The sequence below is a fragment of the Manis pentadactyla genome, chromosome 9 (assembly GCF_030020395.1).
Source record: "Manis pentadactyla isolate mManPen7 chromosome 9, mManPen7.hap1, whole genome shotgun sequence".
Taxonomy (NCBI): Eukaryota; Metazoa; Chordata; class Mammalia; order Pholidota; family Manidae; genus Manis; species Manis pentadactyla.
Genome location: NC_080027.1, coordinates 100,354,356 through 100,380,564, shown reverse-complemented (window position 1 = coordinate 100,380,564; position 26,209 = coordinate 100,354,356). Strand labels below are relative to the sequence as shown.

General features: G+C 41.8%; 1 protein-coding gene across 2 annotated transcripts in view; it reads right to left on the bottom strand.

The window, feature by feature from the left end:
* Positions 1 to 24,303, bottom strand: part of GREM2 (gremlin 2, DAN family BMP antagonist) — a 95,212-nt gene extending 70,909 nt beyond the window's left edge. The window contains exon 1 of one of the 2 annotated variants that reach the window (XM_036918442.2): positions 23,786 to 24,303. In XM_036918442.2, coding sequence (XP_036774337.2) covers positions 23,786 to 23,919 — 134 coding nt within the window. In that variant the 5' untranslated portion in view covers positions 23,920 to 24,303. The remainder of the gene's footprint in view (positions 1 to 23,785) is intronic. The other variant, XM_036918443.2, reaches the window with a different exon arrangement.
* Between the last annotated feature and the right edge of the window lie 1,906 nt (positions 24,304 to 26,209).

The following is a 26,209-nucleotide window of genomic DNA, read 5'->3' as shown; positions in this document are numbered from 1 at the left end:
TAATAAATAATGTCTATTTATTACATAGACTTTACATAATTTATAATATAAAAATACAAATAAATGTGACAGTAAATTTAATATATAATATAATAATTATAATAAATGTAATATGAATATGTAAAACATTAGATATTATTCATATAATTGTAGTAATGGTATTATATAATAAAAATAATGAATAATATTCATGTAATAAATAATTTTATTTATCTTTTATTTAAAATACATTATTATTCTGAATTCTATTGCTTTAGGATTCAGGAAGAATTTTTATAATATGAAATGTTCTTTTATCTAAGAATTAAACTTTGCTCTTAGAATTAAAGTTGTCTATGGCTGTCATTTTACATATATAAATAGCCATTTTCTGAATATGGGTCTGTCATCCAATTTTCAATATAGAGATTTCTGTCCTTGAATTTTAAAGAGATGTTAATCACAAATTACATGAATAAGAACAGATATTTTATTTTGGTGGTTGCCCAGAAGAAAGCACTTATACTAATAATTTAGTAAATTTTTCAGTAGGTCTCTGTTTTTGAGCCTGCAAGGAGATTCTGTAACACAGTGGCTCTCAAACTTCAGAACCACCAAAGTCCAGGAAAGCACAGCCTACAGGGCTCCACCCACAGGGTCCCCAGTTCTCGGGGGCCAGGGGCGGGGGCTGGACAGGGACCTTTCCAACATGTTTTTAGGTATTGCTGATGATACTCGTCAGGGAACCACACCTTAAAACCACTGCTCTCATTCATTATAATAATTAAAAATATTGCATTTTTATTGTCTGATACTGATAAAACCGTGTCAAGAAATCTGTCACATATTTTTCTTTTCTTTGATCCAAGGATCAAATTTTAAAATATATATATATATATATATATATAGCTTTTGAATTCCAAAGGGAAAATAAGATCCAGGAAAATCTACTTCTCAGAAAACTATTTCTGGATTCCATTGCTCATGTTTTTGTTGTTCTTTTATTTCCACCTTAGATTTAATCTACTGAAACCTCTTGTATTTTATTTCTCCTCCTCACCACACCTTCTTACTTTGATGGTGATGACAGTTGTCTTTTACAGGACTTGAGGATTTCGTTGTGCCTGGGTGAGTCCTAAAGAAATCATCTCCTGTATCTACTTGCATGTTGCCTTGCAATTTATGATTATACTGAATCACCATTTGAAAGTACAATTTGCAGAATGTGACACTTTGGAAATAATCTTTAATTGCAGAAAATGTTGCTTATCCAGTACAGTATGCTTTTATCTCACGGAGAAAAAGGGAGCCAAAGAGAATGAGAATATGTTCAGCCTGAGTAAACATCAGAAGCATCCAGCAAGTAAAAATCAAGACATTATTTAGGAAAAATAAAAAGATGTGACAAACAGCTCATGAGAAATTGCCAATATCTCTGCTTAACCAAACCTTGCTACAAGAGCTTGCATAAATGTGACAGCACCAAATATACCTGAAATCAGAGCCTTTATTGAGATCAGTGCTCCATTCGACAAACAGGGCCTGGATTACTTTCTGTAGTGCGGCCCTAATGGCCAAATGTGCTCTACTTAAATTCTAGCTTCTAAACCACCTTCTTCCATTCCCTTCCTTTTGTGTTTTACCTTCACCTTGTTCGTCCAACTTTGATTCTGTGTCTCATCTATTTCTGAAGCTGCCCTCTGCCAGCTGAATCCTTCAGACACGTGGCAACCCCCTCCCCACATGGAGCTGGAACAGGAATGAGCAGAGTACTGCACTTTGTCCCTATTGCCACCGTGTGTTTCCATCCCTCCCATTGTTGTAGTTTCCTTTCCATCTGGAGAAGAAAGCATGATTTAGTATAGAAAGCATGGCATTGAAATGAAGCTTGATGCTTCAGTCCAATTATTAACTGCAAGATCTTTACCTGAAAATGTAGCTTCCTTATCAGTGTGGGGGATCATCATATATTTGCTTGATTTCATACAATTGTAGTGAGAATCAAATTAGACAATTTAGGCAAAGGCTCTCCATATTTTGCGAGCATGACCTACACGTCAGGGCCAGGACTAGGGTGAAGCAAGTGAGGTGCCTGGGTGCAAAGGGTAAGGAGGGGCTCCCTCTCGGGGTCTCAGGGTTGAGCCACTAGAGGGTGTGAGGGCTGCCTTCAATTTTTCCCTCTTAACTGTTGTCATCTGCAACTCAGCTGTGACCAAAGGGTTAAAAATCTTAGCATGAATGACTGGCATTAAATAGGTTAAATACTATTCTTTCTCCCAGCGGAGACATACTTAACAGAAACTGCAGTTTGGGGATTAAAGAAAAAGAAATAAAGGTTCCAGGTGGTAGAGGACCCCTCAGCAATTGGCAATAGACACTTGGCAGGTGACCTGCTCTCCCACGAAGGGAGGCCAGGCCTCGGTTTGAAGAATGCTGAGCTAAGAGGCCTGCGAGGAGGGTGGAAGCTTGCACATTTGAAAGGAGTTGACATCGAATGAGCTCATTCTCGGAATAATTTTCCTTGTTGAGCCCTCCAAATAAGTTTTAAAAGAATTTTACTGTATTTAACTCAGAACCCACATTCAAAACAAACAAACACACACCACACACAATTAGAGCAGGAAAGCCCTCTCTGTGATTTACCCTAGAAACTCAGGCCTCACAACCAGATTTAAGGAAAATTTCTCTCTGCCTCAACATGACATTAAGACAAAGATCGCTCCATAGTGACCAAGCTAAGTCATCTCAGGAGGATAGAGTTCCGTGCTCACTAATGATTATCATCTGCCAAGAACTGGTAGGCTATTAATACCTGCAAAGTTCTCTGGACTAGAAATCCATTACTAGCAAAAGTACAAGTCCATTTTTATTCTAGGTAATTCATCTGATTTGATTTTCTCCTGATCACTGCACAGCAGAACTGGGTGCTGACTCCCTTCTCTCTGAAGAACAAACAGGTCTTTAGAGATGATGGCACAGAGCTCCCTCTTTATCATGCCATTGTTGTGTTCATGAATTCTCCAAGGGCAGAACCTGGTCCAGGACTACATTATTGGCAGGGAAGGGACCCAGTACCTGCTGGCTGGTGTGTAAAGGAGGTAGGCCTGGGGAGAAGGGCCAGGGACAGAAGCAGGAACCAGGATCCCAACCCAAAAAAACACGGTCACCAACCTCTGAGCATTTGTGGTGATTTCCCAGAGAATGCAGCATTGGGGTCACTCAGCTTTCACCCTCATACCTCTGGTGCTTCCTCCAAGGAGAGTGGAAAGCACATTTATCTCACTATAAATAAGATGACTCTTAAAGAATGAAGTTCAAAATCTCTGAACTCTAATCTCTGGGCTGACAGGGAGGCCTCCTGGAGTGGGTGTTGTCAGGGCTCTGCCACATTTCCTCCATCTCCTGACCACTTGTGTGCGTCCCGGCCAGCTCCCTTAGCTAGCGCCTTCCTCTTTGAGGGAAGATGGCTGTCAGTCTGCCACACTGAGCCTGCTGTGCCTGCGTGCCTGCCTGCCCAGCAGCCAGAAGTGCCTGGGAGCGCGTGTCCTCCCCGAGACGATCCTTAACCAGTGTTGGACAGGGGGAGGCATTCTCCCAGGTGCAATCCCTAACCAGTGGTCGGCAGGTGGAGGCGTGTGCATACCTCAGCTCTTTCTCTTCCAGGCAGCAAGGTTCTGATATATGTTTCACACTGTTTTTCAGTGTTGTCCCACTGGATGAAGAGGCATTTGCCCATGGCAGGTGCTGGCTTAGAATGCCCCCTTTATTGACTCCTTCCCTTCCCTCATCACCTCTGTCATTTGCTCTTGTTCCCTGCATTCGCAGCCCACAGCCTGCATTCAAACCCTTGGTTCAGTGTCTGTTTCTAGGTATGCCCAAAACACCTGCTTGGTCGCTTCAGCCGCAGTGAGCCTGCGGGCACAGCTGGTGTGGTTGCCGAGGTAATGCAGGAAAGTGGCTGGCCATCCAGTGGAGTCCTCCTACTCCAGTCAGGAGAGCGTTTGTGCTTTCACAGGGCAGCAGCCCGGGTAAGGCCCCCTTTCTCTTTCATATGGAGAAACTGTAGACCCAATGAAGGTCAGTAAATTTTGTCCAAGGTCATGCAGTGAGTTAGAAGGAGGGTCAGTACCAGATCTATGTTTTTGTACTAGACACTTAATGTCTACAAAGTTACAGTTATGTGTCAAAAATGAGGTTGACATGATGAATATATTGACTGAATTAACTTCAGGAAGCCTAGACCTGGAAATCAACATATTGAAAGCATTTCAAAGTGTAGTTACTTGTTTAATGTCTGTGCTGCATTCCTGGCCACTTTGTATCCTCTTATGTCACTTTCCTATCATCTCACTTTCTCAGTCACTGAAGGGTGAACTGTCTCTCCTAGGCACTAGAAGTGGTCATAAACTTGTAATCGTTAAACTTTAGTAGGCTAGAGTCATGGGGGACAGTGATGTGCATAAAGAGTTAGAGCTCTGGGCAAATGTGGTAAGCACCCCAAGAGAGGTGGGAAGTCCTTTCGGAGGACAGAGGAAGGAAAGATAAATTCTAGCAGAGGGAGAAGAGAAGGCTTGATGAAACAGGTGGTCAGCTGGATCTGGAAGTTGGGTAGGATTTCAACGGGCAGATGTCAGGGTGGGAAAGGGGGACAAGAGAGGAGTAACAGAGCAAAGAAAAGAGAGTATGTGTTCAGGGCGTGTGGATGGAGTGGGGAGCCAGCTCACAGAGCAGGTGAGACATGAAGAAACATGTTCAGAGTAACTTAGTGAAGGGCCATCCTCTTGATGCCAGGGGTGTCCATTTTATTTGGTGAAAGTGATCTGACAGTAGGAAAGTGTCAAAATTATATCTGTATTTTAAGGATATTTATCTGAAGATACATTTCTTTATTATTAGATGTTGTTAATTATATTGTCCTCAGTCACTCTTTTACTATGGAGTAGAACTATAGTAAACTCACTTAGCATAATTCAGAGCTCTTTATCCTGGCTACAACCCGTATAGGGCCTGCCCTTGCCTGCTTTGCCCTCAGACCATGCCACTGTCATTTGCACACTAAGCTCTGAGCCTACTTGCTTCTAGAAGTTCCTAGAAACTCTTTCCTAGCCAGGGATTTTGCCTTTGGTCTTCTCCCAGCCTTCATATAACTGGCTTGGCTTCTTTTGTTCCACTTTTATGGAGTTATAATTGACATGTGTCACGGTATAAGTTTCCTCCAGTGTACAGCCTGATGGTTTGAAGTCTATATATTATGAAATGATCTTCACAATAGGTTTACTTAGCATCCATCATCTCACACAGTTGCAATAAAAAGAGAAAGCCAAAAAAAAAAAAAGCATTTTTTTTCCCTGTGATGAGTACTCTTAGGATTTAGTCTATATCAACTTTCCTATATGTCACGTGGCACCATTAATTATAGCCTTGGTGCACATCACATCCCTTGTACTTATTCATCTTATAACACCTTTTGACCACCTTCCTCCAATTCCCCATTGGTGTCTTCTTAACTGACATTTCCTCAAAGGAAATTTCCCTACCCACCCAATGGAAAGCAATGCTTGTGCTAACTTCTTCATACAAAGTATTTAATTTTTTCACCTTCTGCCACTGTAACTGACTCAGGAGGACATGGATCATATAGTCACGGGCCTCAGGGTACCCGCAGCTCTTCACAGAGTGACTAGTGCACACAAGAAGCTGAAAAATATTCATTGAATGAATAAATTGAATGAAGTAGAATAAATGTTGTAGACACCTGGAAAGATGTTACACTGCTTGAAAATATACCTCCACAAGCTATTCAGCCTCTGATTGTGGAAGTTTATGAGGAGGACTAGATCATACTGGGTCAAGCGTGGAGAATACCTTGCAAGTTTGGTGCTCCTTACTCACTCATGGTATAGTCGGTGCCATGTTGCTAGGTGGAATTTCCTCTCAGTACGTTGGTTCCTAGTTCCCCACATCTCCCACCTCTAACATTTTCTGGCCGTTATTTCAACTAAGTGTTAGGCTTGGTAATTTTCCTAATGATCTGGAAATGGAGCGCTCTTTTGCAGATGGCCATGGATTGAGTTGCCCAAGACCCAGTCTTAAGTCCTGACTTGCTGAAAAGAGAGGGTGTTTTTTGAAGTGTAAGGGGCCTTTGGAGGTCATGCAGCTGCTTTTGAAACAGCTCCAGCAGCCAAACTAGTAGGCTCAGTACCTTCCCTGGCAATCTGGTTTCCTGATTTACTATGAGGTATGGAGCTGTTTATGATGCTTTTGATAGAAAATAAATGACTCTTAATTCTACCGTAGGATGAAGTTCATATTTTAAATGTTTGAATAGGTTTTTCAGATCATGGCTCTACAATGGGCCATAAAATTTTATAGTCTTATTTCAAGGACATAAAAGTCTGTGATTGGAGCCTCTGCTCCAGGCTACAACTGGAAGAATTATAAAGGCTGAGACTACATCTGAGAGACACTCTTTCCTGGCCCTGGAACCAAAACTAACATTGAATTAAAGAATCATTGTATAAAAAATAGGTAGGATTGATTGTGACTATTTCTAAAATTAAATTTCACCTGGAAGGTGAATGAGATAGTACTGATTAGCACATCTTATGATTTCTAGAGGGAAATGCAATCAGAATATAAGACACAATTCATTCCTAAGCCAAGTTCACATGGAATGAGATAATTGTCTTATACTTATTTTTATTGCACTTGTGAACACAACGAGATACCCACAGGACCTTTTGTATATTTGGGGGTAGTTCTATCTTTGTTACGTTGAACTTCTTCATCCACAAACATAGTAATTCTTACCATAGTTCTATTAACATAATAAAACTCATTCCCACCACCTTAAAGTTAGAATAACCCAAGGAATATTTTTAAATACATTGTCCAGGGTTATGCAGGTCAGCATCCATGGCTCTGAATGGAAGCAAAAGGCTTGCCTTTCCTAGAGCTGGACCTAAATTAAAGTAACTCCTCCTGTACCTTAACATCATTTATCTGCATCTCCAGACACAGTTAAGAACTGGACAGCAAGCCAAACAATCTCTGAATGACTAAAACATAGTGCAAAGTCCACACACAAAATATCACTCATATTTCTAGAACATCTTCCTCCATATTGACTGTCTTCTTCACCAGCTTGTGCACTTTTATTTCATACTGAGTTTTAATAAGCTTAGTTATTTGGTTTGCTATTGCTGATAAAGCTCATTCACCATGGTCAGAGTAAAGAATGAGAAGCAACAGTATTTCTTGGAGGAAAAAGCTTGGTGCTGTCATGGGAATCAACATACAGTGGACAGGCGAGAAATGTCTCAACTCCATAAGGACGACAGGGCTTAGTTGTAAAGCATTAGAATAGTACCTGGCTTAGAGCAAGTGCTCTATAGATGTTGCTAAATAAATACAGATAAATGTGTATCTCAATAAAATATAGGGGCTTCAGGAAGGACAATTGATGTTCTCTAGGATGACAATGATTTTATGAAGGAGAGTTTCCTCACTTTTAGTACACCACCCATGTCTAACAGAGACGGAGAATAAACACCACTTTTTGAGAATATTTCCATCAGAAAAAACATTTAGACTTGAAGCAAGCAGTTACAATGGTACATTTCAGTTATTTTTAAAAGTTACTTAGGTGGACCTCCAACATTTGTTGTCATCTGGTAAATAAGGTTTTCTGAAGTCTTTCTGTTCTTGATTTATTCCTTGATTTAATGCTTAACATGGAGAGTCTATAAAAATTCTGAAATGCAGTAGAAACTGCTTCCTGGGGACACCATTATGTTTGGAGTCAATTTGTCATGGGAAAGAAAGGACTCAGGGCTGAGTGGGGCCCTGGGTCTGCAGCTCTGGCCTTAATCAACCATGTACCTAGAGCCCAATGCTGTGTATAATCATATACTTACGGGCCTTCAGAATGTGGTCAGCAGTGGGCCCTCTCCTGCATCCTGTGCAGAGACAAGCACTTTGAAGACAGCATTGCGGCCTCTACACACTGGTGTCGTAGGGGAGAAATGTGCTCCTCCAGCCCAGGCACTGCACCATGAGGCCTGGCACCTTGCCTGGAACAGCTCCACCCAACTCCTCTGCTTCTGATGAAATTCTAGGTGTCCTTCAAAGCCCATCCATCTCACACATCACCTCCTCTGTGAAGCTTTCCCTCCTTTTGTGCTCCCTGGGCACCACTGCAAAGGGTAAGAGGCTCCTCTGCAGGCCACCATCACCTGGCTCTGGTCTCTACCATGACATATATCATAATGTCCTCTACCGGGAGGCCACAAAGCGTGGTGGCTACAAGGTCATGCTTGGGATTTGCGCACCTTGAGTCTTGAGCTCCATTTCTATCAGTTAGCTGGTGAGAGACCTGGGATGTGTTCACAGCATATCGATTTGAAAATCAGCAAAATTATACCACCTAGTTCCTGGGAGTAGGTGAAGGTTAAGTGAGAAAGTGAGCAAAAGTCAGCAGAGTGTGTGTCCTATGGGACATTCTCAGTAAATTTGGGCAGTTGTTACTCTTACTAACACAAGTCACGCATGTGACTTTTCACTAGGCTGTGAGCATCACTGATGAATCCTAATAGTGCCTAGCCTAGTCCTGGCACACAGTAGGCTCTCCATGCTTGTAAATGATTTTATGTGACTATTCTTGGTGTCTGATGTCATGTTATTTGCAAGGATTTTGTCATCCTGAGGGGCTTATGCTACTTGGAAGACAAGACCACTCTTTTCTCATGCCTTTGTTTGCCCTCCAATGACCCAACTTCTTCTGCTGGTTGTCCCAGTGTAATTACTCATTAACACCTTCTTTCACTCTTAAAAGTGTTCTGGTTTGGACAATAAATTTTATCATCACCCTAGCATTGAGGGGGGTTTCATAGGCCCTCACTCAGCAATGCATGTCCACATTCAAGTTTATGGGAAGCGCCCTATCAGTTGCATGAGTATGAAGTCCTTCATTTGGAAGAAGTGTCCAATAAATAGCTGATAAAAGAATAAGTGGGTGCATATTGGGTCATTGCCTATTTTCTCTTTTTTCTGAAAATAGAGAGGAATGTTGAATATGAGTCTTAAGAGGAGAAAAATATCAGACTGAGAAACTCTCTGCCATTTAGAATGAGAGGTGGCATAAGTCTATATAGATGGAACATGGAGAATTTAATAATAAATCCAAAAAAAGACATCAGGGCAAGACCCAAGAAAAGCCCAAGTTAAGGTTATATGTGCCCTTTGGCCTCATATCTACTTACAAATATTATTCTCAGGGACTGCTACCATGAAGTTTAAAGAAAATACTTAGTTCAGAGTCTTTCCTTTTTAATACTAGGCAGTGTGACATGCCCATCTGACCCTTAGCAAAACAGTGAGGTTAGATGCTTTCTTCATTAACTCTCAGGCTCCTTTTCCTAACTTTTGCTCTCTCGGGGCTGTGTCCCCTTTCCTGGCCCACAGCCCCCTCCCCCTGTGCATCCACACACCAGCCTTGGCAGCCCAGGCCTCCTTGGGTCAACCTTCAAATATCCTAGAAGTATTTTTCTTCCCAAGTCACATTCCACATTACGGAATGGAAGGTGTTTTTTGCTATTAGGGGAAGTTCAGGCACCAGAAAACCCACTGGGAAGGAGACACCTGGGGGTGAGGATAGTGTCCTGGAACACATCTGAGGGCAGCATATGGAATGGATGGAGGCATGGCTTTGGGGTCAGGCCGAACTGGGTCTGAATTCTGGCTCCTCTCTCTTGGCAGTGTGGTTTTGGGGCTTCATTCGTATGAAAGGGATAATAATAAATCTTAACTCTAGAGCTGCTTTGGAAACTAAATATGACAGTGTTTGTAAAACACCTAATAATGGGCCCCGGTCATAACCAAGCATGAAGGTTGTTAGTTAGCTTTGGATGTAGACAGACAGAGGACTTGACTTTTACTCGAGGGGAAGTCACTTGACTCTCAGGCTTCTGGAGAACAGAGATAGCAAGGGTCTCCTCAGGACTGTTACTAAAGCTTAGTGCATGTAAAAGACTTGCTCCAGTCCTGGGAATACAGGAAGGAAAGTGGGGCTACTTTAAAAACAGCTGTAACTGGATTGTTCTGCGGCATGGGCTCCATGAATGACAGACACCATTTTGTTGTCATTATCACTGTGTCATTGGCATTCCTTGATTCATTTGGAAGATGGATATCCTCCTTGTTGAAACATAAGGTAGAATCCTGAATTTGATTGATCGTTTTATATAATAGTATTTGCCATGTGGGGAACACTTAGTCAATGTTTGGCAGATTTTTTAATATTTTTCCAAGTGGGAGCTAAAGAAATGCAGGATTGAAGAGAAATCATTTAACCTTTTCTGTCCCCAGTCATTACTTACCAAAGGTCATTTATGTGCACCCACACAACATAACAGTGCGGCTGAATCTATTTTTAATGGCAGCTCAGGCCGTGGTTAGGAGTTTAGAGCATTCCAGGTAAACCTCTGTTATGAAATAGGATTCTAGTTCAGCTGCCTCTAGTCACGTAGATGTACCCAAACTTACGCTCTGATAGAAAAGCAAACATTTGGTTATCTCCTTGTGCGTGTACCTGGGGGAGAGGTTAAAAAAAAAAAAGAAAAAGGAAAAGGATCTGACCTTTTGTTATTCACTTTCTTCATCCTGAGTTCTGGCAGGTGCACAAGTAAATAAGGCCTAGAAACTACAAGCCTGCCCTGCCATTCTTCCTCGCAAACTAACATTCAGCCAACACCAGATATGAAACCAGAAACAGAGTATTACCACTCTAGTGAGGCACATTGCCTTCCTCAGGTCAAGGTTTTCCAAAGAACTACAACTGAATGTGACTTGCTTGAAGTCTACCCCTTTTTATGGTGGTGGTTAAAAGATCCTTTCAGAAAAAGCCAAAAACGGGCCCCCTGTCTCTGGTGTAGAGCAAACCCAGAAGCCAGAACATTCCGGGTGCAGCAGGCGGGAGGCTGCAGGGCTGTGGCAATGAACCAGCAGGTGATACAGATGCAACAAACTAGGCATTCACCCCTACTTCAAGGAACCGGGGGAAGATGGCATAACAGATGTATTTACTGTCATTAAGACAACAAAAAATGAAACCGCTAAGCAGATGATATGCGGGAGTCATCAAGTGCTGAGCATGACATGTACACCTTCACTTCCAATATGGCGCGTGCTTCACGGTCCCACTGAGCAAAACCAGGGAGTTGCACTGCCCTGTCCCCCTCACCTGGCTCAGAGGCGGACCTTGCTATTGAATGCTGCTGTTATTTCTTTACCTTTTGTCTATCCTGTGGACTGGGAGCTGCTGAAGGCACGACCACGGCGTAGTCTTTTCTTTATATTCTCAGTGCCTGGCACATTGTAAACACTCAATAAATGTCTGTTGAATATCCATAATTTAGAACTCTGGCAAAATAGAGCTAAAGTTCTAAGCTGATGGCCAGTCTGTTAGCACTATCCCTGACTTTACTATATTTAGACAATTACAGATCCTTCCTTTCAAATCCACATGTTCTAAGTTATTCATTTTTTCATGCACCCCAAAATATTTTCAGTGCACCTACCCTATGCCATTTGCTGAGGGGGTTGACACAGATGGAAAAAGTCTCTTCCCCTCCTTTAGTGAGATTATTGAGTCTGTGTCATGAACCACAGCCTCCCTATATATTCAGAAGCCTCCCTAATAAATATTTTTGGATTTATTTTATAGCTTTGGCTGTCATTTGAAACAGAAACTCAGTTCAATGCTACAGCAGTTAATATTGACTAACCAGCTCCAAACTTCAGTTGGCCAATGTTTTAATCATATGGAGACAATCTGAATTTTACTACCATCAAAAAACAACAGGAATATCTAATGCAAGAATTAAGAATGCATATCAGTTTTCACAGTGCCGTTTGGTGATTATGAAAGTACACTTTCTTGTTGTCATTTAAGGGGCTTTCTGGTCACCAAACTATTATTCTGGTGTGTTGAGCCTAAAAACTCCACTGGCCTCTCTGCCTTTGATCTTTTGAATTTCTGAAGTCGTGGGACTTTGCATGCTACACTGATAATCTGGGAAAATGTACAATCACTATAAAAGGAAATTTTTCTATTAGACCAAGAATAATCATTTATAGCAAAATCACCCGACAGAAACATGGGTGCATATCACCCTTATGGAGACCAAAGATATTTTTACAACTGAGGATTATTTTCTCCCCTTTGTGCAAGTCTATATGGTGCCTATTCACACATCAGTCATCAGCAGTGTTGTCTCATTCAACCCCAAGAATAGAGTTCACAACTTTTGCTCCAAATTTGGATAAAAGGAACTTTTTCTAAGGAGTTCATTGTTTTATGCTCCTTAGCCCTGTTACTCCAGGTCATGTCAGGTAAACTCAACTGGAGTAGGATGGTAAACATACGTGAAGCAGCCGCGAATATGGTTTCTCTGCCTCAGACATACCCTGCTGATCTGTTCCCAGCCCCCTGCTGCTTTCTCTCCCAGATCAAACGTCCTCCTGACTGCATGGGATAATGCTCCCCGCTGCTCCTCCAGTGAACAGTCCATCTGTCGCTGACCCTCATGGCATGTGGGGCCACCACGAGGAAGGACTGTTGTGCTGTATTCATCCATTTGATAAGAGAATAAATGAGGGAGGTGTCTCCTATTTACTGGGATCCTGTCCCAGGTCGATGTCTGGTTCTGTGCATGTCTGGTTCCAGAGACACAAAGAGAGAGCAGACAGAAACACTGGTTGAGGAGGAGAAGAAAGATGTTTTCCTCCAGAAAGTGACCTTCCTCTGACAAACAGAAGGGGGAAAGTTCTGGATGGACTGTGACACAAACTGCTCTCTTTCCCTGGGTCCTGTCCAGAGGGTTCATTTGTTGTTAAAGTAATTCTCAGTATGACCAAGTAAACCGATCCCACTGGGGCATTTGGATAAGAGGAGACACTAGTGTTGGGGATGGAAAAGCCTGGCTACATAGATCACATAGAAGATCTACCCTTGATCCAAATGGTGGGAAGGAAGACTCCTTAACATCATTCAACAGCCAAAAGGCACCATTGCCCTTGGGAATCTGGAAAAAAGAACCAAAGTCTGCTTTACTCCACCTCCTACTTGACTTCCTTTTCCATTTGTTCATCACATGAGTTGAAGGCTCTGGGCTTCTAGAAATATATGGGACTATTTCAATGGACCTCAGCCTCAGGGAGTCCAAGCTCTGGGATTATTTAGTATTGTAGGGAGCAGGAGAAAAATTCATCCACATCAAACTGCATTTATACAAAATCCTTCAACTGTCCCCGAATCAAAATAATTTCTCCCCTGTTTTGGCACGTATTGCAGGCTGCACCTTGGACCTTTGTGCAATTTGTCTTACAACACTTCACATACTGTTGATTTAGGCTCAGCTTAATGGGGGAGGGTCATTGGTGTAACAGAAAGAGGAACAGGCACGAGACAGGACACCTGGGTTCTAGTTCTCTTTCTAGAGCAAACTAGTTTGCAGTCTTAAAATGCACACCACCTGCTGGGCCCTCAGTTCCTTATCTGTAATATGAGGAGATTAAATAAATGGTTTCTTTAATATCTCTAAACTTCTTGAGTTAGAAGACAATAAATGCATAACATGGGTCATGAAGTGGAGGAAGCAGATAGGAGATTATGAAAAGTAGCACTTGGCTACTTTTCTGCCCAGGCCTTACAGAAGCACTGGGAAGTCTTCATCCAAGGTGACACTTCACTCCTTCATCACACATGCACCTTATTTTCCATGTTCTTACCAATTCTATCCAGTTTATACCTTGTGTTTGTGTTATTTATCTTATTTTCCCCATTAGCTATAAGTTGCCTTGAAAATATGGTCCATCTTTTGATCTTCTGCCATTTCCAGCTCTGGCTCCATAAATACCTGCTGAATGAATTAATGGTTCTGTGAAGAGTGTAGAGTTAGCTCTTCTTCCAAATATTTATTATTTCCACTTAAAAGATAAAATGAAGACTCAAACTCCTTAATTTACTTTTCTCAGTTCACAAAATTAGACTGAACTCCCAGTTCCAAAGTATTCAGAGTAATGAACTATTCTTTCACCAAACTTTCACAGGTATTCATCTTAAAGATCTTTGCTTTTTTGCTCTAATCTACTAATACCAAAAGCCTGCCAGAAAAAAAAAAAAAGCACAAGCCAGTAGTTGGGTTTTTGGGCCTGGGCTACAAGTGTTATGTTACATAATTCTTAAAACAATACTGCACAATTTTAGATGAGGGTTATAGATAGTAACAGTCCCTCACAGATCAGAATTATCCCTCAAAGATAATGGTTTATCTGAGTCCAAAGTTCATGCTTCAAACCACACTCCTTCTGTGTTTGATTGTCCACCCAGCACAACCCACCTGGACTCTTACCTCTGTGAGTTTCTACTATGAAACCTAAATGAATGGGAAGCAATAGAATCAAAATTATTGAAGAGCTTTGTGATGAAAGGCAGTGAATTTTCTCTCTCAAGTCCCTGGTTGAATGCTTACTTAGCTACTTAATGGCTATGTGAAGTTAGGAAACTCACCGAAGTTCAGTGAGCTTCACTCAGTTCTCTTTTGGTAAAATGTGGACAACGGCATTTACCTCAAGAAGTCGTTATAAAAACTCAACAAGACACAGTATGTTCAGAAACCAGGAATGCGCTCAGTCAATCCTTGTCTGTCTGTCTCCCAACTCCCCCCTTCCCAGATGAGCATTGCCTTGGCAAACAATGTCCATAACCACAGAAGATGAAGGAAACACTTGCAGGAAATCTTTAGCATCCTTTAATAAAGAGAACTTCTCCCCTCCCCAGCTTAACTAAGTCCCAAATAAAATTACCAGAGGTTTCATCCTAGAGATCACCAGAGCCCACCAAAGCCCCAGCAATCCTGAAAGCTATTTACTGTCAGCACTGTCTTGAGTTGAATAGGAGAGAGGTTGGTTATTTTACCCTTAACAGGATGCTTTTCGGAGGCTTTGATTTGGTTTGGGTGGCCCAGAATTTACCTGTGTGACAGAGGACTCAGGTTCTCCCTGAGCCCACCCTATGTTACACTTACACTGAGTGAAATCAGAAGTACTCTTACCCATATTTTCTTCCTTGATAAATTTTTTTAAATGGGACCACTGGTTCTCCAACAATACTGACCTCTACAAGGGTCATTCATTCACCAAATGAAGCGTCTTAACTCAGAGACACAAAGATAAAAATAACATGGCCCCTTAAAGATCTCACAGTATAGCAGGGGAGAAAAGGCATGAAAAGAGAACCCCAAGGGAGCATGGGGTGGTCCACGTTTGGGGGCTACATGCAGATAGGCTCTGACTCTTAGGGCACCAGACAGACCTGAGCATCAGATGTGGCCCTCAGCCACACAATGCACTCACCCAACAGGTAATTTCTGATGTTTGAGACCATCCCTGTTCGAAACACAAAGATACGTGGCATGAAGTATGCCCCCAGGTCTCTTCCCTCCTTATGGAAGCCAGGTTGCTCAAACCCTCTCAAATTCACATTAAGAAAAAAGATGGACTTTTCTTCATCTCTTTGTCTTGACCATGGAAATGCCTCAGCATTAGGTGGTGGCATCAAGGCCTAATTCCGTATCTGATATATGACTCCCCTCAGCTGAATTCCAGCCTCTCCCCACCCTCCCCAGCACAAGCTTCTGCGGCTCACAAGGTGGCCCATGCCACTGGGGACAGCTTCAGGTGATAGAGAGTTTGCCATCTAATAAGCCAAATTTACCACCCTATAGAGTGAGGTTTTTTACATGTTTTCCCCCATGGATTTCCTTTGGACTTCATGAAGCCTAAGATCACCTTCTCAGAATAGTGTATCTAAGTTCAGAAATATATAATATTATGTAGGAAACCATATGTGTGTGTGTATATATTTATTAATATATTTTAAAATGAAAGTGTAGTACAGAACTTCTAATAGTCTTCTTTATAACATACTAAGTGATAGTAAGATCTAAAAGCAGGTATAAAAAGTACCATAATTTTAAAACAGTGATACACGAGTGGTATTTTGAGACCTCTGTATGCAATGCATATTGTATGCAATGAAAACAGCTCTGAATTCTATTGGTGACAAAGCCATGGCTCTGCTAATACTTCTGTGGTTTCTTGTTCACCTTCATGACTAAAGGGAATGTGACATTTCAGTCACAGGTTAGAAACAAAGATACAGTTTATCCCCCCATCCAAATTCACAACCGCCCTGAATTCTCAGACTCCTCCACAGTAAAGAGCTCTTTCATAGAGATGTGAAATCTGCCCTTTCTCCTAAATTGTCTTCCAGTGACATTGTTTCCAGAACATTCAGTAACCATATCACTGTTCTCTGCATGAGCTGGAATTTTTTAATTTCCAAATTAAAGCACTGAGCCCAGAAAGCTAGTGCTTGCTCATGTCGGTGTGCTCATCCCCAGACAAACTTGCCGTGACATCTTGTTACCCTCTAATGGTGAAGCTCTCTTTCACTGGGGAGAAAAAAAAACCTGTCAAAATGGTTGACGTAGTATTCTAAAGTCAAAGCAAGTGATTTAAAAAGAGAATTAATCGATTTTTAATGACAGCTTGATTTCCTTACTGAAATGATCATTTTAAACAGGGAAGTGTAACACATGGGATCAATAACACAAAGGAGAAAGAATGAAAACCTTTTCCAAGACAAATGACTGAGTTTGCCATTGGGTTAGCCTGTGCTGTCTCTGTGTGTTTAAAGCTTTTTGAAGGCTGTGTCTTTAAGCAGAAAAGCAGGAGTGTCTGATCTTAGCTCTAAATGAGATGTAGCTGGATCTCAATAGAGGTACAGTTAATAAAACACAAATTCTGTGCTGGGAAACAAAAAAAAAAATGAAAAAGAAATGGCCTCTGCCCTCAAGGGAACTTAAAATTTAGTGAAAGATGTAAACATATTAAAAAAATAATTACACAAGGAAGACTAAAACCATGTCATCCTAGAAGGGCAGAAATACCTGAAATGATGTAAAGAAAGGATTTGAGCTATTATAATGAGTGGACTTGTCAAATGGTTTTGTTAACAAGACAAAAATAACACCACAGATTTCAAAGCCTCCTGCATTATAATACTCAGTAAACACAATTATAATTAAGAGGTTATTCTTGGTGTGTCCCACCAGGTTTGCACACTTTGCAATTATACCCCGTAACTTTACTCGGCACCTTGCTTATGGGATCTTCTCAATACTGATGTATGAACAAGTGAATGAAGGCACGACAGACTATAGAAAATGTGGTGGAGGTTTTCAAACTCGATTTTGCAACTTGCTTGGCTGTGTTACTGTTTCAAAACTCTTAATCTCTTTAAGCCTTAGTTATCTCATCTGTAAAATGGAGATTATAAAAGTACTACCAGTTAGGGTTTTTTTCAAGATTAGGTGATACCTATAAAAAGTTTAGCAAGCAGTCATCCTCAGAGAACTGTCAGCCATTGTCACAGAAGGAAACGCTCTAGAGTTGACCTGGATAGAAATGGAATGCAAATACCCCACTGCAAAGGGAGAACTTGAGAGACTGAAACCTTTCCCTAAGGTCACACTTTAAGTGTGAAAAACAGGAGCAGATGCAAACCCAAGTCTCCTGAATTTCTTAGCTTCATAAGTTTTAATAATAACCGGATAACATTCTTCGAGGTCAAAAGAGTCTTAATATTGTTTGACTCTCTGAAAAAAGGTGATGTGTTTTGTCTGCTTCCCCAAAGTTTACATTCTCTGAGTTTACAGACATGAGATATCTTAAGAATTTTTCCATGTCAAGTTGAAATATTGGATCTGTACATCTGAAGCTGCCCATTTCTGTATTGCTCCAAATATAAGGGACAATGTGGGGTGGCCTCCTCAGGCTAGAGGTAGCACTGGGACATGAGTACATCCTTAGCAGAGGCGTTAACATTGATCTACTTTTTTCTCAAGTAGTAGGTTTGAGGGTGAATATTTTTCATCTGTTTGTAGTCCATCAAATGAGACACTCCTATGAATACAAACCTAAATCAAGCAATGGTCAACCAAGATTATTTTCATATATGTAATTTCAGTCATTTAGCCATGAGTTAGTGCTATAGAAAGATGTTTGCTGCTTTTGTGTGTGTGTGTGTGTATGTGTGTGTGTGTGTGTGTGTGCGCGTGTGTGTGTGTGTGAATAACCAGCTTAATTGTATAGAAACTAAATGCAACAATGTATATGAAAATATGGAATGAAGGATCAGGCTCATGATAATACCCATTTCCATTAAAGGTTATTCCATTGGTTCTTACTAGCTGATAACCAATAACTATTTTACTATTACTGTTTTTTCTGCTTCTGTTATTATTATACAAATAAGAGGCTCCATAGATATCTGTTGAATGCTGCCTTTATGAATGGTTATGTTCTTAGCTATCAAATGTTATGATTTTCCCCATAAACTCTCAGGGTTGTGGTGAAGATTAAATTAGATAATACACAGGAATGTGTCTAGTATAATCTGGCATATGTCAAGCATCTAACAAATATTAGATGGATCTTAATTTGTAAAATGATTAATGAGGGAAAATGAAAGATCACTTGAAAGTGTGATGGAAGTTAGAGTCCTAGCCAAAGCAGTTGATAGGGAAATCTCATTTTAGAGCTGCTGGATTCATATTAACCATAAAAGCAACTTCACACCTCTATCAGCATTCCCCAAATGCTGCTACTATAAATAGAAACATAATGCATTATCCAGGGCTTGTGTTATAATTGCATAAAAGCAGGGCAAGGAGGCTAGTTTTCCATAGATGATAAGTTTTCTTCCAGCCTTTAGAGTCACAGCTGTAGAGGCAGGTTGAATAATATTTTTAATGCAAATGATATTTGTACTAGACAAAGTCAGCTTAGCATTTCACATGAGCTAATCAAGTGTTCCCCGGCTCAGTGTGTTCTTTTTCTTCTCTCTTGCTGTTGAAATAAATTACAGGAGAAGAGACTTAGTTTGGAACTGCTACTAATCCATAACATGAAAGTCATGTTTGGGAATATTTGTGTGCTTGGAGTCATGTCCTTCAAAAACTCCTTCAAGAGAATTTTTCCACAAGTCATGTATTTCCTTTGTTTCTAATTCCATTGCATTCATAATCCAGAAATGTTTTCTTAGTGTCACATACCCTCAAGTCTCCTTTCTTATAAGGGTTGGTATATCTGCCAGAATGCTCTGGTCTTGCCCTGTTCTGCCCCTCAAACAAGTAAGTGCCTTCAAAGACATTTCCCTTCAGCCATGAGGTTTCTTTATTGGAAAGTAATCTAGACGAGGGAGGTGGAGCCCAGAGTTTCTCTGACTGAGAGGAAGGTGGGGATTCCTGGTCTTCGGTTGATAAATCTGCCCCACCACCCAGCCCCTTCCTGCAAGACAGACTTCTCCCGCTCTTCTTGCTAATACCCCACATTACAGCAGTGTATCTGGGGCCACAGTGACCCTCAATGAATCTTCCCTTTTCATCCCAGCGTGCCCAGCATCGGGCCACTGCGTGGTCCCAGCCTGCGTGTGGGGCTGTGGTGGAGGCTAATCTGGCTGAGCAGGGGGAGGATGCACAGTGACTCCCTTTCCTCCCAGATGCCAAGAAATCTTTCCTTTGTTCTTGAAAAACACTCCTTGCTTTGATTCAAGGACACCACACCTCCCCGCAGAGCACAGTGGCACCAGGGAGAAGAAGCCATCAGAGCTTCCAAGGCCTCCTTCATACACATAAGCTGCTGAGACCTTGGTGGGCAGCCCCTGGGGCCTCCCAGGACCCACTGCTCCAAAAGCTTCAGAGTCACTCTTTCCTGACACAGAGGTCATAGCTTTCATGCCCACCCCCAGCCCAGTGTCCCTTCTGCCTTTTCTTTGCTCAGGAGGAACCTCAGCTTTTCACCCAGAATGCTCTAGCTTGGGGCCCCTCAGACATTGTCTGAAAAGCCCCTGTCCGGGCTTTCTCCAGGGCCCCATGTTAGCTGGCAAGTTGTGTGGCAAACCAAAAGTGTCAAACAGACAAGGGTGTTCCTGAAGCTAAAATCGCCAGTCTAGCTAGTTTAGGATTAATCATGCAGATATGATCACTTTAAGACTATTTCTCTCTTCTATGCACATTTATAGTTTGTCACTAGAATATGACTGATCTACAAAGGTAACAACAATGCAAGGGAACACCTTCTTAGCCATGAATTTTAAAAACGTTGGACTAGGTTTAGTATGGGCTAGATTTGACCATCTCAGAGCTTCTATGAGGTAAACGCATAATTCTTATTTTAGCCCTTGCCTTAGACTCTGGATACAGCTAAGAGAAGCTACTCTACCTCTTCTGTTTTGAAACCAAATTGGCTAGGATTCTGGAGGTATTGTTGATGGTCAGTATGCAAAATGTATCCTCATGGTCTTGCATTTGAGACACTCTCACAATGAAGGCTGATGGACTGACAGAACAGCTCATACTTGTTTCTGCTGGATAACCCGCTCCAGGAATCCCATTCTTTTTTGGCCTCTTCTCTCTAAATTTGCTTCCCTTCCTCCCATCCATCTCCTGACAAAGTAAAGATAAAGACTGCTTGAATCGCATCAACATCAATGAGTGAAGCTAACTAAAAGAAAGGGAAATTGACTTCTCTGTCAAATACGCTGCTTTCCTTATTTTGCCAGGGCAGCAATTTTAGAGGCAAAAAAGAAACAAACCTTTCTGAATGGTGTGTCCTGGGTGAGGGCTCTAGACTGTGCTTTCCAAAGGGAGGAAGGTGATAAAGTTAGGAAGACATTGTTATTAGCCATTTGGAATTTGGAGTCTCCGTCTGTCAGGAGACGGCATCGCTTTCCCCAGCTTGCAGGCCGCCCTCTCCTGGCCTCTGCGTGTACAGAAGCATTCACGGCACTACAGATGCATTTATTCTCATCCCGCACCTGTGTGCAAGGCACATGGTACACACGAGCATTTGTTTAAAATAGGAAATCTCACCCAAAGTTGATGCTTGAGGCTCATTTGGGGGAAATAAACTCATTATTCTTTTGACTCTTGGATGTATATTTAAGGATTTCAGTCTTTACACTTCATACCCTTGTTGCTTCGTGCCTCTGTTTGTTAGTCCTCTTCACCCATGTGGCTCTGGGACTCTGTGAATCAGTGCCCCCCACGGTCTGGGTCCTGGGTAGTAGTAAGCCAGTCACAGACATCTTTCCAACCACAAGTGGTGGCAATGGGAGATATCTGCATTTAGATGAATCATTTTAAGGACCGTGTTTTAGCCTGACATAAGATCAGAATTAATTCTGCACCTGATTAGGTCAGCATTGTGTCCAATATAGCAAAAATGAGAACTCTGTGGTGGGAAAAGCAGCTAAGCTAACAGAGAAGTTGTAGGTGGCACCAGAGACTTAACTGAAATTGCACACTTCCTCCTTCAAAACAATTTGTCTTATCTGTTGGTCCTCTGGGTGACTTGTTTCAGGCCCAATTCTCAGCACATTTCCCCTGGTTGAAATAATTTGCTACTTTTCTTCTCAGTACTTAAAGGGCCCTGATGCTGAGGAAATGCTGCAAGTTGACATGATTGCTGCAGCCACGCTGCTGGACCAACGTGGCTGGTCTGATCTGCCATGTGCCTGAGCCTAGGAAGCCTCCCTTTGTCTGTCCTTGACCCCAGCTACCAGTCCCCACCATATCAGTAAGAACTCAGCGTCCAGACTCAGAGTCTAATTCCATTTCTTTGCCTTAGAAGAAGAGGGCTAAGAAAGAGGTGTTTACTTTAAAGAGATTTAAAGGCATGTGCCTTGTTTAAACTTCACCAAACTTACAACTTGAGGGTAGCTATGCTAAGATGCCCAGGGAATGAACTTTTGATTACCTCTCTCTATGAAGAATCATAGCACCAAACAATGACTAATCAAAGCAGTTTTTATATTTACCTTTGAAAAGCCATCAGTGCCTCTTAGTCCAGACAAAGGGTATATATTCACTCTCACATCCTCTCAGTGACTGCCAACATGCCAACACGGCTTTAGTGTTTGACAAGTAAGATGGAAATAGGTCTCAATGTACTTCAGATATTACCTTCATAGCAGATTGATGAATGTTTATAGTGATACAAAACTACTATTTTAACTACAAATAGAATTTTGTTGGGCAATTAATTTGTATTTACTTCAATAGGTAAACTCTTTACAGTCAGGTTCCTTGTGATGTAAATAAAAAAATCATCTACAAAATCAACATGCTCTCTCCTAAATATAATATTCACTTACCATGTCTATTCTTTGACACAATTTCAAAACTACTCTATTAAATCATTCAAATCCAGCAATGAGAAAAAATTATGGACCATTTTCATAACTCCACGGTATAGCTAAGCATGTATTTTTTTTCCCTAATGATGAAAGAACAGGTTTATCTGATAACAGAGAGGTCAATGTAAATTCTCCATTGTGATATGTAAAACAAATACCTTTCTTGAAACTTCCTTATCTTCCTTGGTCAAGCACATGTCTTGGGATAAGGACTCCCTTGAATACAGGCAGGACTGAGTAAGGAATTGATTGTGATTTATCAATGGCTGGTTTGGAAGTGATCCACTAAGAATCCACTGAGAAGAATGCTTCTTAGACTTAAGGTAACATATGCTATTACTCCTGCACCTGCTGCCATGTCATTCTCTTGATGACCTAGAGTCCCAGTCTGTATATGCCCTTCACTGCAGGAAAAGCTCTTCTTATAGGGATCCAGAGCAGTTACATGCCAGTATTTGAGGCTCTCCCCAAGCAGCACCCATCTATTAACTCAGCCTTCGCTCAGTCCCCACTGGCTTTTCCAAGAGAAGGACTGAACCCATTAAGCAATGTTAATTAAATCACTAGAAATCAACAAGGGGAAAAATTAAGTTACATAACCATCTTCAGAATTGGAACTCTAACACGATACAATCCCTGGAAATAGGATTTTGTTTGTTTGTTTACAAAACTCATGTCTCAAAATGACAGGAACAAAAAAAGGAAAAGAAATGGCCAGAAGTCTACCAACTTTAGGATCAAGTAAAACAAAACCAAAAATGGACATTTTCTTCCAAGTATCATATCTGATACTTGACACAGTTCCAATTCATGACTTTTTAGTGTAGCAATACATGAGGTCCTGGAACGCATCCTGCCAGTGGGTGCAGAATACCACTGCATTTTCAACTCGTACATGGCATAAAAATAAATCAGGTACACAAGAAGAGTCAGTTACAATTACGTTTTAAAATCTCTTTCTCCCTTCTCTCTTTTCCTCCTTCAACCAGTGCATAGTGACACAGTGATATTTCACTCATAAGCTTAGTTCACCTTGGCCATATGCTTTAAAAATCAAAACCATACTCAAGACCACTTGGTTCCCATTCCTATGGGGACGATATTGACCTGATACGTAGGTGGGAAATGTTCAGCCTGCTTTCAAATAGTCAGATGGTGTTGGACCTGCCACTGGTCATAATTACAAGGGACGTCACCAAAAGGTATATATAATTGGGCAGCATGACAACATGCAGGTATGGAAAAAAAGATCACAGTCAAGTTTGAAGTTCCTTGTTTTACACCCACGGAAAATACAATAGGTGAATAAACCCCCTGTCACACGCTAGCAGCTTTAATTATGTAGGCTCGCATCAGTCGAAACGTTCGCTCAGTGCTTTCTGTTCTGACCGGCAGTGGAACAAACTATGTCAATTAGTTTTTGTGGGTCGTGTAGGTAGAAATCAGAAATCGTGTCTGTCAGATTAGTCGTGACAAGCTGCATACCTGCAATGACGTAGTGGAAGCCGCCTCCTCCGGTCCCTTCTGTTCGTGTCGCTGTCCTTCGGCTTACTCTGGGTTGCAGAGCGCAGAGCGGGGCTGATGTTGGGCCTGCCGCAGCTGCTCAGGCGGGCGCGCATCGGCGGAGCGCAGGGGGAGCGCAGCCGGTGCGCAGCGGGCCGGAGCGCAGAGGGGGCGTAGAGCGAAGCGCAGCGGGTGCGCAGAGGGATCAGGGCCAGAGCGCAGCGCGGGCGGGAGCGCGCAGAGATCGGAGCGCAGGGGAGTCCTGGCAGGAGCGCAGCGGGAACGCCGGCTGGAGCGCAGAGCAGCGCGGCCGGCGTGCAGAAGCGAGGGCTGCCCGGGCGGGCGGAGCGCCTGCAGACGGAGACCAGGGAGGCTCCGCGCGGGCTCCTGGGCGCTGCGCGGGACACTGTCCCAGCCTGGACTGCTATTGGCTCGGAACACCACACCAATCACACCGCCACCCCCCTCTCGGTTTCACTCCGCGCTTGTTTCTCATCTAACCCACAAACAGCTCAGCCACACACTTCGCTTGCAGTGTTTCTCTTTTTCTCCTTCCAGTCTGTGGATTTACAACCTTGTGGTCAGCTGTAACGTTTTTTTAAGCAGACTTCCAATCCAAACCTTCTTGTTTATGTAGAGAAATTCTCCATCCCTTAAACCCGCAAAAACCACTCATTCTCCTCAGATCTTCTTCCTCCTTTTGTTGGTGGGTTTGCAATGTGAAGAATGTACAAGCTTGTGTGTGATATGTGTACACACACACACACACACACACACACACAACCAGGCCCCTTTTTGTTTTGAATAACTGAGGCCAGTGAAATTAAAAGCAAGCTGAGACTAATAACCTAAGTGAGAGCTCAGCTAATAAAATCTTGAATGAATTCAATGGAAAACACTCATTGCTTGAGTTTGTTTTCTGTTCCAAATAGCGCTGTAGTCATTATCCCTATTTTTGTTTATTGAATGCAGAGGTTTCTAATGCAAATCAGACTCTTCAGCATCCAGAGAACATGGAACAACGACGCCAGACCAATTCTTGTGCTGCGTGGGCTCGGCGCGTTGTATCAAAAGGGGTTCCAGTGACGCCTGCATGCTTCCTTTTTTATTATTATTTTTTGGTCTTCTCTCCACTGATAGTCTCAAGATGGAGACTCCTTTAGTGTTAGTCCTTAGCCAAAGAAGACTTGCTCGGGCTCTGCTGATAAAGTTTCCTGGATTAAAATTTTTAATCTGTGTATGTCAATAGACAGAAATCTTTGGCCCCTTAGCAGAGAAAGAGCCCAAGAATAATCTGAGATCTTACAAACTCAGCTGGGAAACTTAATAATAAAATAAAAAGTTTCACTGTGTTTTCTAAAACAGACCCTCCCTTAGCCTTTCTCCCCAAATCATTTTCACTGGTGGTTATGGAAATTTTAATGACAGTTATTCTTGACAAGAGGCCAATGTTTCTGAAATCACTGAGCTCTATTTTGATTTTTGCCTTGAAATTTTTTTCCCAGTATTATCCCTTTTGTATACCATTTGGTAGTTGATATTCTGGTTCTAGCCCAACTCATCACACATTTTGTTGCAAAACCACAGGAAACAATAATGAGTTTTTGAGCCGTATTGTCACCAGACTACCTGCTTGCTTTCCTTATTTGGACACCTTCCAGGAAGCCTTATTTTCAGAATGGGCCAACCTGAAATCAGCTGAAACTGACAAAAGAAATATGAAACAGAATCGCATTTGGCTGCTGTTTTCTGCCAACTGCAGTCCAACTTCAGATGGCATATCTGCTCTCTACCTGAACGACTCCAATCCATTCCCTTTCTCTAAGTAAGCTGCTCAGAAAAATAACACTGTCATATATCCTTGAATGAGATAGAGCTTTTCTTCTATAGGTCTCAATAGTCTGAGAAAGAAAGGAATCATATGTAAGACTTTCCAGATTTTCCAGGTGGAGAAACAGTCAGTGAATGATAGAGGGCACTGTGCTAGCTTGTGAAGGTAGGTGGCACACAGACTGGATGATGGCTTGCCTCCTTCTTACCTTTTAGAGATTACCTTTCTGTATAAACTATTCAACTTAGAGGGAAGTGAAATATTAATACCACAGATTCTGATTCCCTCTGCACAGAAGAGCCAACAGTTCATGAAACCATCTGACCAATGTGGTAAACAGTTATTTTACACGTCATTCCAAGACAGATCATGGTATATTCAGATGAGTTGCCAGTGATTTATACTTTCCTAGAATTGCCTTCCTAGAAAAAAAGAAGTGACTGAAAAAAACAAGCAGATTGTTATATTTTCCACTTGTAATGCTGGGGACGCACCACAGCTCTTCATACCATCGGAAAGATAGTGTAAATGAGATCATGGATAATGTAAAGTCACTGACAAATCTTCAACTTCAT